The sequence below is a fragment of the Lipotes vexillifer genome, unplaced genomic scaffold (genome assembly GCF_000442215.2).
Source record: "Lipotes vexillifer unplaced genomic scaffold, Lipotes_vexillifer_v1.1 scaffold182, whole genome shotgun sequence".
NCBI lineage: Eukaryota > Metazoa > Chordata > Mammalia > Artiodactyla > Lipotidae > Lipotes > Lipotes vexillifer.
The window spans coordinates 6,693,427-6,707,563 of NW_006798798.1; the positions used below are offsets into that span (position 1 = coordinate 6,693,427).

The 14,137-nt window shown below is 36.9% G+C and overlaps 1 protein-coding gene across 1 annotated transcript in view; it reads left to right on the top strand.

Moving 5' to 3' along the window:
- ZFP82 (ZFP82 zinc finger protein) overlaps positions 1-2,764 on the top strand; it is a 17,718-nt gene extending 14,954 nt beyond the window's left edge. Inside the window, exon 3 of the mRNA XM_007471053.1 lies at positions 1,407-2,764. Coding sequence (XP_007471115.1) covers positions 1,407-2,764 — 1,358 coding nt within the window. The remainder of the gene's footprint in view (positions 1-1,406) is intronic.
- The last annotated feature ends 11,373 nt before the right edge of the window (positions 2,765-14,137 follow it).

Genomic DNA, 14,137 nt, shown 5'->3' on the forward strand with positions numbered 1-14,137 from the left:
AAAAAAAAAAAAAAAAAAAAAAAAAATCACAGGGAAGAGAAAATACATTTAGAGTACTGTATTGTATTGATACCATAAGTTTATATTGTCTGTTTATAAGATAAATTTTCTGTCAGTACCTACATCAATATTGTCTTATATGATAAACACATTACATGTTATATGTATTACTAACACTGGACATCAGAAATGAAAAGATAATGTGAAAAAAATTTATATTTATTTACAGATATAATGACTCATGCATTGGTAATGAAGAAGCAGCAATATGATTGCTTTACGGTAACCTAGTGTAATCGATATGAATGCTTCACGGTAGCCTAGCCTATACAGTAATGAATGAATCAGCATAAAACTTTTATGGCATACAATATTACAGTCACATTTATAAAACAGTATTGGAAACATTTTTACATTTTTTAAAAACCACTTACCTGTGATGATAAGCTGATATGCAGTTTAACCAGTCACCAGAGAGAGAAGCACATTGTATAGTAATGTAATTCTTTGAAAGCAAAGTTGTAAAACAGTAAGAAAGCTAACACATTATTAATTTTATATTAAATATCACTCACCTTATGCCTATGTAAGGATAGGTTATCCACTTCAATACAAGTCTTGCACACGATGTTGTACACATATATGTTTGTATATTTATTGGAAAAACGTCCATGTATAGTGGATCTGCACAGTTCAAACCCATGTTGTTCAAGGGTCAACTGTATAATAAGCACATAGCTTTAAGTACTGTCAGTAGATTCAGCCATAGAGTAAGTAACTTAATCTAAGACCTCAGAGTGAGAAGGAGCCAGCCATGCAAAACCCCAAACAGAAGATTTGTGGGGAAATAGAGCAGACTGAAAAGTCCAATGGAAGTAAGTGGGAACATGTTCTAAGATCTGAAAAGAGCCCTCTCCAAGTAGCAGTAAAGAGAACAGTGGTTTGAGATGATGTGTTATAGGTAAGCAGAGGACTTTTAACAAGTTTGATTTTATTCTAAGAATAAAGAGAAATTGTTGAAAGAATTTAAGTATGAATTCCCAGCCTTTCATTTCCTTCAAAATCATTGTATGGAGAATATTAAATATAGGACTGCCCAGGACTGTAGAATCTGATCCAAGTGCTTTAGGTGGTGTCTAAATCATAGTATTTGTAACAAGCTCCCTTGTGATTCTGATTCACGTTTCAGTTTGAGAACTACTGACTTAAAATATTTACTTAGTCACTAATCTCATTTTCCTGCATGAACTCTCATTCTCCTGGTGTTGCCTTTTGCTTTTTTTAATTATGTAACTATTTTTAGAATTTCATTGGGTAGTACTTTGGTTGTCTTTTACTTCTACTGTAGAAATTTTACTTCTTTTAGAAAAAGAGAACTACATGTTTGCTCTCTTGTTTTCTTTCAGATTTGGAGACCAACTATGAGACCAAGAAGTTATCTTCAGAAAATGACATTCATGAAATAAACTTATCCCACTGGAAAGTAATGGAGAGACTTAAAAACCATGGCCTTAAGAGATTCATTTTAAAAAATGATTGGGAGTCCAAAAGAAAATTTGAAGGACAAGAGGAATATTTCAATCAAGTGAAAATTACATCTCAAAAAGTGTCCTCTTACCAAAAACACTCATCTTTTTCCTCACATCAGAGAATTCATTTTGTCGAGAAACCCTATGAATGTAAGGAATGTGGGAAGGCCTTTCGAGTACGCCAACAACTTACCTTTCATCACAGAATTCATACTGGTGAGAAACCTTATGAATGTAAGGAGTGTGGGATGGCCTTTAGACAGACTGCACATCTTACTCGACATCAGAGACTTCATTCTGGTGAAAAACTCTATGAATGTAAGGAATGTGGAGAATCTTTCATATGTGGCCCAGACCTTAGAGTACATCAAAAAATTCATATTGGTGAGAAACCCTATGAATGTAAAGAATGTGGGAAAGCCTTCAGAGTTCGTGGACAACTTACTCTCCATCAGAGGATTCATACTGGTGAGAAACCCTATGTATGTACAGAATGTGGGAAGGCCTTTAGACAGTATGCACACCTTACTCGACATCAGAAGCTTAATATTGCTGACAAACTCTATGAATGTAAAGAATGTGGGAAGGCCTTTTTGTGTGGCTCTGGCCTTAGGGTACATCACAAACTTCATACTGGTGAGAAACCCTATGAATGTAAAGAATGTGGGAAGGCCTTTAGAGTACGACAGCAACTGACACTCCACCAGAGAATTCATACTGGTGAGAAACCCTATGAATGTAAAGAATGTGGAAAGACTTTTAGTCGTGGTTATCATCTTATTCTACATCACAGAATTCATACTGGTGAGAAACCTTATGAATGTAAGGAATGCTGGAAAGCCTTTAGTCGTTACTCACAACTTATTTCACACCAGAGTATTCATATTGGTGTTAAACCCTATGACTGTAAGGAATGCGGTAAGGCCTTTAGACTACTCTCACAACTTACACAACATCAGAGTATTCATATTGGTGAGAAACCGTATAAATGTAAGGAATGCGGGAAGGCCTTTAGATTGCGCCAAAAACTTACTCTACATCAGAGCATTCATACTGGTGAAAAACCCTTTGAATGTAAGGAATGTAGGAAGGCCTTTAGGCTTAATTCATCTCTGATTCAGCATCTGAGAATTCATTCTGGTGAGAAACCCTATGAATGTAAGGAATGTAAGAAGGCCTTTAGACAACATTCACACCTTACCCATCATCTGAAAATTCATAATGTAAAAATATAAGAAAGCGTTTTTAGTCTATGAATGTAGTAATTAGTTCCTTTTGCTTCCTCCATGCACCTGACTTGGCATAACGGGGTTTATATCATTAAAAAGAATGTGTTAATTTATTATATTCCACCATCACTCAGACCTGAGAATCTTCACATTCATTCTAGAAACTAATCCTATTAATATAACAAATGTGGGAAAGACACTTATCATCATTTCTAGCCCATCACTTTCCTACCTGTGTTATATTGAACAGGATGTTTAACTGCTTGATGCTATAATTTCTTCATTTATAAAATTATAATACTGTGGCAGAATAAAGATTACTGCAGATTCTTTGGTACTCCACCCATCAAGATGTGGAATCCACATCCTTTCCCTTTGAATCTGGGCAGACTATGACTACTTTGACCAGTAGAGTAGCAGAAGTACTGCTGTGCTAGTTTCTGGACCCAGACTTTACTGGTAGATTTTGCCTCATCTCTTGGAATACTCTCTCAAGTTCAGACCTGAACTGTTATGTTAAAAAGTCTGGCTACTCTGCTGAAGAGACCACATGGAAAGGCCCTGAGACTACATAGAGTAGGAGAGGCACTCTGCTGTGCCCAGTCTTCCAGATTGCCCATGAAAACACCAGACATCTGAGTGAAATAGTTTTGGATCCTCCAAACCAGCCATCAACTCAATGCCACTGAATAACCTCAGTTGATGCCGTGTAGAACAGAAAAATCCACCAACTGAGCCCCTGCCCAAATTCCTGACCCACAAAATCATGAGATACAATTAAATGATAGTTGTTTTAAGCTACTAACTATTGTTTTACTATTATCATCAATATTACTCTCTTGAAAATCCATATGAAAGACTATGGGCACAGTGAATATAGAAATGCCTTCCACCAGCACTCATCCATTATTGAACGTCAGATAACTTACTCTTGTTAAAATAGTGGAAGTGAGAAATCCTTTTTCAATTTTTTCATAAAAAAGAATATATTCTACAATCTATACTCTCTGGCCTCTGTATAAATTTGATTTAAAATTAACAGAGGATGGATGGACCTAGAGATTGTCATACTAAGTGAAGTAAGTCAGACAGAGTAAGACAAATATTGTATCACTTGTATGTGGAAACTAAAAATAGTACAAATGAACTTATATACAAACCAGAAACAGACTCACAGACATAGAAAACAAACATGGTTATCAAAGGGGAAGTGGGGGGGGATAAATTAAATTAGGAGTATGGTATTAACAGATAACATACTACCATATATAACATAGATAAACAATAAGGATTTACTGTATAGCATTGGGCACTATATTCAATATCTTATAATAACCTATAATGGAAAATAATTTTTAAAAGAATATATGTATATATATTCACTGTATGTATGAATATATATATATATATATATATATATATATATATACCGTATGTTTGTATATACATATACATGTGTATATGTAACCAAATCACTGTGCTGTACACCTAAAACTAACACAATATTGTAAATCAACTATACTTCAGTTAAATAAATAAAATTAACAAAGAATAAGATAAAAAGAAACTATTTGGAAATTAAAAATCACCTATATTATAAGTCCAGAATCAATTTTTAAAAATCCATTGTAGTCTTTTAAAAAAATGCTCAAATTGTCCTATATTTGGCCAGTGGGAATCCCCTCAATTTGGATCCTATATCCTTTTGTCATGATTACTGTAGCCTGTGATAGCTTCTTTTTTTTCTAACAAGATGCATTGGTCAGCTACAGAGCACATTAGGGCATTTATTAATAAATAAAAGGGGGAAATGGAGCATTTATCCTGCCTTTCCTTTATGAACTATATTTCAAGACAACCAAAAGTTGGTGAAGGAAAGTTCTTTATTATTAGAGAATTCTAGCTAATAAAGGTCAAAGGAATGATAGAATCCAAAAAGTCACACTTTTTATTTATGAAATAATGGATCTTGATGGTATCAGTGGATGTGAAAACCATTAGGTGAGAGATTATTCGAAGATTTTAAAGGACAGAGCAGAATGACAACCCACTAACCTATAGTAACATCTCTAAATTAAATCAGCAAGGCTGTGTACTTCTTGATGTAACACAATGGATGTATACTACCTGTGGAGTATTCTTATACAAAATATTGGTTCAGAAGTGTAATTTAGGGCTTCCCTGGTGGCGCAGTGGTTGAGAGTCCGCCTGTCAATGCAGGGGACACAGGTTCCTGCCCCGGTCCGGGAGGATCCCATATGCCACAGAGCGGCTAGGCCCGTGAGCCATGGCCGCTGAGCCTGCGTGTCCGGACCCTGTGCTCCACAACGGGAGAGGCCACAACAGTGAGAGGCCCGCATACCACAAAAAAAAAAAAAAAAAAAAAAGTGTAATTTAGTCTCTAAACCTAACAGTTTACAGGAAACTTGGGAAATAAATGAACAAATTCATGACACAAAGAAGCAAACAGCCAAATCCAGAATGTGGGAAATTCCACAAAATAAAAGGCCTAGTTTCTTAACCAATATATGTTAAGAGAATAAAAACAGAATTTTACAAATTAAAAGAGACTTGAGACATATTAATTAAATACAGTGTATGAAATGTATTGAGATGCTTGTGTTAAAATGTACCCAGGATTTGCTTTAATCAGGTATGGTAAGTCACGAAGACATGGAAATGATTATCATGAAGGAAGACGCTTATACGCGGAGATTTCTGCAAACAGGAGGAACCGAGTATACGTAGGAGAACGTGGAAGGAGCACCTAGTCCTGTTAGGAGGCAGAAGGTGGAAGAGGGCAGAGCATAACTCAGAACCTTTACTGGAGTTTTCCCAGGAAGGAATGGGTGACGTGATGCCAGGTAGGTACACTGAGCAAGTTTAAGTCTGGGTAGATTGAATAATTTTGTGGGCTCTTAGCTCCAGTGGTGGTCCTCAGTTGTCCAGTACCTGGCCCTGGGGTGATTTAGGACAGGAGAAATAATGGCTTGGTGTATGAGAGTTTGATAAAGGAGATGTTTGATAAAGGGGTGTGGTCTTTGGATTGGTTGGTTTGTATATCAACGGCATGCTTGCTAGGAGGGTCGTTTGTCAAGGAATTTGCTAGCCCTAGAAGCTGTAGTCTCTCCAAGATCAAGTCCCCAAATGCCAGAGCATCAAGAATACAGAAAATAAGAAAATACAGGCAATACAATCCTGATTTGGACAAATTAAAAAAAGACAACTTTTTACATTATTGTGAAAAAGTAAACCTGGAGTGGGTATTAAATTATATTAAATAATTATTATTCATTTGTTAGGCATGATGATGGCATGGGAGTGGGTGTGTGTATGTGTGTATAATTCCTTATGCATTAGAGAGCCATACTGAAGTATTAAAGGATGAAATTACATGTATGATTTGCTTTATAATACTAAAGAAAAAGTGGGAAGGATAGATGAAACAAGATCAGAAAAATGCTGTAAATCATTGAAGCCGGGTAATGGGTACATAGGGTTCACTGTGCTATTCTTACTACTTTGCATATATTTGAAAACGTCCATAATAAAGTTTTTGTTTAAGTGGAAAATCTGAAATTTTAGACTACTTAGTGATAAATGATAATTTGATCCCTACAGATAAAAATTTGTGGGAAGGGCTTCCCTGGTGGTGCAGTGGTTAAGAATCCACCTGCCAGTGCAGGGGACTAGGGTTCAAGCCCTGGTCCAGGAAGATCCCACATGCCGCGGAGCAACTAAGCCCATGTGCCACAACTACTGAGCCTGCGCTCCAGAGCGCATGAGCCACAACTCCTGAAGCCCGGGTGCCTAGACCCTGTGCTCTGCAACAAGAGAAGCCACCGCAATGAGAAGCCCCCGCTCACCGCAACTAGAGAAAACCCATGCATAGCAAAAAAGACCCAATGCAGCCAAAAATAATTAAATAAATTTAAAAAAATATTTGTGGGAAGCCACCAAAGCTCTACGTTGTAGGAAATTAACAACCTTAATGCATTTAGAAAACCTGGATTGAGCAGTTAGTTCACGACTCTGTTACCACACATACCGTGCCTGTTACATAGCAGGCAGTTGACAAAAGTGTTGGGGGAAAAAAGCATTAACATAAGCCAGAAAACGTTTTTTACACGGGCTCTCAGCAGTGAAAGCATGGAGTCCTAACCACTGGACTGCCAGGGAATTCCCAGAAAACATTTATTTATTTATTTAATTTATTTTTGGCTGCGTTGGGTCTTGTTGCTGCACGCGGGCTTTTTCTAGTTGCGGCAAGCGGGGCCCACTCTTTGTTGTGGTGTGCGGGTCTCTCATTGCAGTGGCTTCTCTTGTTGTGGAGCATGGGTTCTAGGCGTGTGGGCTTCAGTAGTTGTGGCTCAATGGCTCTAGAGTGCAGACTCAGTAGTTGTGGTGCACAGGCTTCGTTGCTCCCTGGCATGTGGGATCTTCCCAGACCAGGGCTCAAACCCCTGTTCCCTGCATTGGCAGGCGGATTCTTAACCTCTGCGCCACCAGAGAAGCCCCATTTTTTTTAAATTAAGGTAAATAGCAGGAAGTAATTCATACAATGAAAGTAAAAGTACAATTTAAAAAAAGTAGAAGAGGGACTTCCCTGGTGGTGCAGTGGTTAAGAATCCACCTGCCAGTGCAGGGGACACGGCTTCGAGCCCTGGTCTGGGAAGATCCTACATGCTGCGGAGCAACTAAGGCCAACTACTTAGCCACAACTACTGAGCCTGCACTCTAGAGCCCACAAACCACAACTACTGAACCCGTGTGCCGCAACTACTGAAGCCTGCATACGTAGAGCCTGTGCTCCGCAACAAGAGAAGCCACTACAACGAGAAGCCCACGCACTGCAACGAAGAGTGGCCCCTGCTCACTGCAACTAGAGAAAGCCCACATGCAGCAACGAAGACCCAATGCAGCCGAAAATAAATTAAAAAATAAATTTTAAAAAAGTAAAAGAATAGTTAATAAAGTGGTAGATTTTATCCAAGAATATTCTCTTTGAAAAGACGATTAATATAGAATCAACAGTTATTATTGAAGGACAAAAGTTGATTTAATTACAGCTTTATGTATGGGAATGGTGAAATAGGTACATATATCAAAGAGATTTAAAAGTTTTAAAATTTATGTTACTATATACATATATTTCAGTAAGAGAATGAGCTATCTAGAGAAACCGAAATGATCAAAGTTGACTCAAGAGACTATAGAAAGACTGAACAATCTGTAGATTTTATATTATATTTGAAACAATTTATAATTTATAGATTTTATAATTTATAGTTTTATAATGTATAAGATCTGTAAACAAAGGAAATTTAAATGGAGTTATGTTCTTATTTTTTAAAAACTAGAATCGATAGTTTTTCAGGCAATAAAATTTTAAAGAATAGATAAACTCTAACAAAATTTTGCAGGATCATTCTATAAGACAGATATCCCAATAATAAAATTTTAGACGAGGGTAATCCCTAAAAAGCAAAATCTAGACCAGTATCATTTAAGATACATGCAGACATTCCAAGTAAAGTTCAGTAAATTGAACTCAGTAGTCTAATAAAACAGTTATAAAACATAAAATGATTTACCAAGAATACCCAGGGCCTGACCTTTTGTGATTTAGTTAGGCATTTAGGTTTTCTAATTTGAGCAGTGTAACAGTGTTGGGAAAAATGATGTGATCCTGCCCCCAAAATTTCTTTCATTTGTTTCTCTTCTTTTTCTCATTTATTTTAGCTTCATCAATTTTATAAAAGGAATGAAAAATTATTTGAAAAATAGGCACTCAATACTTAAAAGTTATTACCTTCTACAAAAGAAAAACAAGTATTGCCACAGCACTTTATTTTCAACCAAATGAATGTCACTGTCATACACTGACTTGTACCTCTAAGTCCATTTTGCTCAGAGTGGGCAGATGTCATTGAATAATCATTCACCATCTAGAATAATCTCTTCCACTCATGATTTCAAATTGCTTTTAATTTGTGGACATTACACAGTGTTTACACAAAACTGTAACATACACAATGAGCATTTTAAGTGCTATTATGTGTTTCTTCTCCCTGGTAACATTTTCTTGTAAACTGAAGTCTTTTGGGGACAGTACATTAACTCAAAATTTCTTAAAGTATGTTCCACAAAACACCAGTACTTAATGGTTCTTGAAGAAAATGATTTTGTGGTCAAACAAGCATGCAAGCTCTATATTCTATATTTCTTGGGAGAAAAAAATCACATTAAGTGCCTATCAAAAGACTATCAAAAATGTTTCATTTAATCTAACTCAATGTATCTCATACTTCGCTATAGAGCTCCCATTCCCAATACCTATTGTAGGAGTAATTCCACTTTGGCAGATGTTGCCCTAACCAAAAGGAGAGGCTTCAAGGATGGAAATGTCAGCCTTGTGGCAGGTGTATGGTTATCTAGCAAGGCAAGCAACTCAGCATGCTGTCCAACCAGCTGCTTGCTTTTTTTTTGGATTTAACATGGTTCTTTTCAGTAGAATAGAAAACCCCTAGTCCTTTTCTTCATATAAATACACCATATGTATTGAGCCCTTTTATTGGTCAATATTTAGGTTATATATAATTTCTCACTGAAAAATATCTTGTTGAATATCTGAGTTTCTCGCTCTACATAACAAGGGTTTCTCTGAGGTATTTATCAAAAGGTGAGATTGGTAAGTCAGAGGTTATGTTCATGTTCAACCTCGCTAGATATTGCCGTAGAAGAGGAGAACATCCTTACGGTACCAATTTACAACCCCTTCAGTCAGTGAAATATTATTTCTTTATATCCCCACTTCTGGTATGTGCTTTAATATTTTCCTGGTAAATAATGAGTTGAGCATATTTTCACATATGTTTATTGCTAAATACTATAGCTTGCCAATTCATATGTATTGCCCATGTTCCTTTTTTAAAAAAACATTCATATAAAAACAGTGGGATTCTTAAAAATAACATTCTAGATAGTAATCCTTTACCTAGTATTATGATGGACTCACCTTCTCCCAGACTGTGGCTTATTTGTTTTTATTGTGATATTGTCATATTAAAATTTTAAATATGGATACAATCATTGCTTTCATTATTACCCAATAACCTTTAAAATTCATTTTTTACTAGACTCTTGATTTTTTAGGCAATCAGTTATGTCAACTACAAATAGATATGATTTTTTCCTGAATATTTATAGTGATTATTTTATTATTCTTACTCTAACAAATAATTTTCAGAACAAGATTTAGGATTAATGGTGATAGCGGGCATCTAGTTGTTTTTCCCAACTTAATAGAAATCACTTATTGTAATGTTTGCTCTGTGTTTGATGTAAACAGACCTTGTGTGGTTCACTTGTTTCCTTCAGTCCCTATTTAACTTTTTTTTTTAATTAAAAATGCCTGCTGAATATTGTCAGATGCCTTTTTGGCACACTGATATATTTTCCTTCTTGAATTTTTAATGTGATAAGGTGTACTTTGGTCATTAAGGCAACATGATACTGATGCAAAACGAGCAAGTAGACCAACAGAATAAAATAAAGAGCCCTGAAACAGACCTACATACATGTGGTCATCTGATTTATGACAAAGGTTCCTCTGCAGTGTGGTTGCAGAGGAAGTGATGTTCTTTTCAATAAGTAGCATTGGATCAATTGCATATCCATATCGATAAAAAATTAACCTTGGCTCTTATCTTACACTTCACACAAACCAATTCCAGATGTGTTAATGATGTAATTGTAGAAGATACGATAAAGACTTTAGAAGAAAACATAGAATATCTTTCTAGCCTTGGGATAGCAAAGATTTATTAAACAGAACACAAGAAGCACTAACCATATAGAGGAAAAAAAGTAAATTTTACTATATTAAATTAAAAAATCTATTTTCATCAAAAGACACCATTAAAGTGAAAAGGCAAGCCACAGACTGGGAGACTATATTCACAATACATAAATTTGACCAAGAATATATAAAGAACCACTAAAAATCAATAAGTGACAGACAAATAAGAAATGGGGGTACTTCCCTGGTGGTTCAGTGGTTAAGACTCCGTGCTTCCATTGCAGGCTGTGCGGCATGGCCAAAAGTAAAGTAAACACTTCCAAAAAATGGATATCCAAATGGCCAATAAAGATATCAGACCGTGCTCATGTTCGTTAATTATCAAGAAAATGGAAAAATTAAAACCACAATGTGATATGGCTGTACACCCACCAGAATAGCTAATAAAAAAATGCATACAAATGCTTGTGCATAATGCATACCTGGAGGGTGTCATGGTGTGCTCTGGCTATTTCAATATGGTAGTGGATATTAAAGACAAGATCCCCAGTCTCCAGGAAAATCTGGAAAGCAGACAACCAGTGAGTACCTAACTAAGAAAACTTCACATATTGATAAGGGTCATGAAGAGAAAGATACTGGGAAGGAGAATTACTGGAGGGGGACAATTCAGTTAATCTTTTCACCTGAAGTGTATACAGTATCTATAGTGGTAGCAATACAGGTTTTATGTAAGTATAGCCAGGCTAACACTGAAAAAGAAAAGCTGCAAAGTGGTACTAGTCCAATCAGATAATTAAAAACACTAAAAAGTCCCTATAATCGAAACGATGTGGTACTCATGCATGAACAGACCAGTGGAATAGAACAGAATTCCATAAGTAGACCCAAATACATAGGGGATTTTAGTACATAAAGGAACAGGGATGTGACACATTCTATTTTTTATTTTTTGTGTTTTTTTTTACTTTAGGGACCATATTAATGTTTTACAAATTTTAAAAGTCAGTAACAGGGACTTCCCTGGTGGTCCAGTGGTTAAGAATCCATCTTGCAATGCAGAGGACACTGGTTCGATCCCTGGTTGGGGAACTAAGATCCCACATGCTGCGGGGCAGCTGAACCCGCATGCCACAACTAGAGAGAAGACCGCGCACCGCAAGAAACAGCCCACGCGCTGAAGTAAAAGATCCAGCGTGCCTGCAACTAAGACCTGACGCAGCCAATAAATAAATAAATATTTTTAAAAGTCAATAACAACCAAAGGGGAAAGTGGGGAGGGATAAATTAAGAGTATGGGTTAACATACAGCTATATATAAAACACGTAAACAACAAGGATTTACGGTATAGCACAGGGAACTATACTCAATATCTTTTTAAAAAATAAATTTATTTATTTATTTTTGACTGTGTTGGGTCTTCATTGCTGCGCGCAGGCTTTCTCTAGTTGCAGCGAGCGGGGTCTACTCTTTGTTGCGGTGTGCGGGCTTCTCATTGCGGTGGCTTCTCTTGCTGTGGAGTACAGGCTCTAGGCATGTGGGCTTCAGTAGTTGTGGCATGCAGGCTCAGTAGTTGTGGCTCGCAGGCTTAGTAACTCCACGGCATGTGGGATCTTCCCAGACCAGGGATCGAGCCAGTGTCCCCTGCATTGGCAGGCGGATTCTTAACCACTGCACCACCAGGGAAGTCCCTATACTCAATATCTTATAATAACCTCTAAAGAAAATTAATCTGAAAAAGGATATATATGTATAACTGAATCCCTTTGCTGTACACTTGAAACTAACACAATATTGTAAATCAACTATAGTTCAAATTCTTTTTAAAGTGAATAACAGAGGAGAGAACCTAAGTTGAAATATAAGCAAAAAATAATAATAATAAAGTTTCCTTCACACTAAAGGGGGAAAAAAGACTTAGGCAAGCAACTTTTTTTTTTTTTTGCGGTACGTGGGCCTCTGTTGTGGCCTCTCCCGTTGCGGAGCACAGCCTCCGGATGCGCAGGCTCAGCAGCCATGGCTCACGGGCCTAGCCGCTCCGTGGCATGTGGGATCTTCCCGGACCGGGGCACGAACCTGTGTCCCCTGCATCGGCAGGCGGACTGTCAACCACTGCGCCACCAGGGAAGCCCGGAAAGCAACTTTTGAAGACAATTTGACCATATTCCCTCAGGATAAAAACAGAAGAAGAAAAAAAAAAACCGGTAAACAAGTAATTAACTCTTGTTAGTAGGATTGATATACACAGTGATATAGATTAGTAATTCTGGAACCATTTAATGTATTCTAGAATCAAGCAAAAAAAGTAACTGTACTTGGGAGTAAGTAAATATAATGGGAGCCAAGTTTGTTGTTGCTGGAGAAGGGCGTTGCAATAGGGAGAGCAGGGGGCTAGGATGAACCCTGTGGTGTTGGATTGCAATTGGAGGTATCACTACAAAGTCATGCTTTAAAAAAAAATAAATTTAGAAATTCATATAAAGGTGTGTGTATGTATGTCCCCCTAGCAGAGAGGACATAGAAGCAATTACACCGCCATAGCAATGAGAATATCCAGCACCCAGATCCCAGGAACGAGGGCTCCTTGGAGAAATAGCATAAGACACTGAGCAGAGAAAACACAAGGTGAGATTGGAACATTCTGAGGGGGTAGAAAGTAGGGAAGCGCTCAAAAAATGGTTGAAGTATGTCAAAAAGTCACAGTATCTCAATGAGTTCTCACTGGCCAAATCTGGACAATCTGAACATCAAAACAGGTCATAATAGCAGATTGAGTAAAACCATTGAACACAGTGACTAAAAGAAGAATCCATGAAACATGCTTTCTAGTAGAATGCCAACTTACTAACGTAGAAGGAATGGCGAAATTAGAAAATCACCATCAATCAACCATCACAGTAATTGATTCTGGTAAGAATCATCAATGTATGCCAAAACTAATGGGTGAAAATTTGATGAGAAACAGAATCTGATGCCATTGTAAAGTCTCTCTCCACAAATATTAATTACAAAGGGAAAAGTAGTAACATTACAGTGAAGAAACCTGGCAGACAGCATCTTGACCAGTTATCAAAGTTAACATAACCAGTGTGGCACAAAATGACATCCTGTACCTCCAGAACAGAGCGACTCCTGTGATATTCCTGCCAAAAGGCATAACCAGAATTTAATCATAAGGAAATCACAGAAAAATGCAAGTTGAGCAATGCTCCACAAAATAACTGGCCTTTGCTCTTCAAAAATGTCAAGGTCAAGAAGAACAAAGCTTGAGGAATTGTTTCAGGTTAAAGGAGACTAAAGAGACATGACAAGTGTAATATATGACCCTTGAACAGAAATTTTTTTTTCTGTAAATGCTTTATTGGAACAATTGTGAATTTGAATAAGGTAAATATTAAAATGAAAGTATTATATCCATGTAAATTTCATAATTTTGATCATTGTAATTATGGAGATTACGGGAGAGAATGTCTTTGCTTTTAGGATATATACACTGAAGCATTTAGGGGTAAAGGAGCCTTACGTGGGCAACTGACTTTTCTGAATGAAATTCCAAGTGTTCAGAAAAAAATAGGAT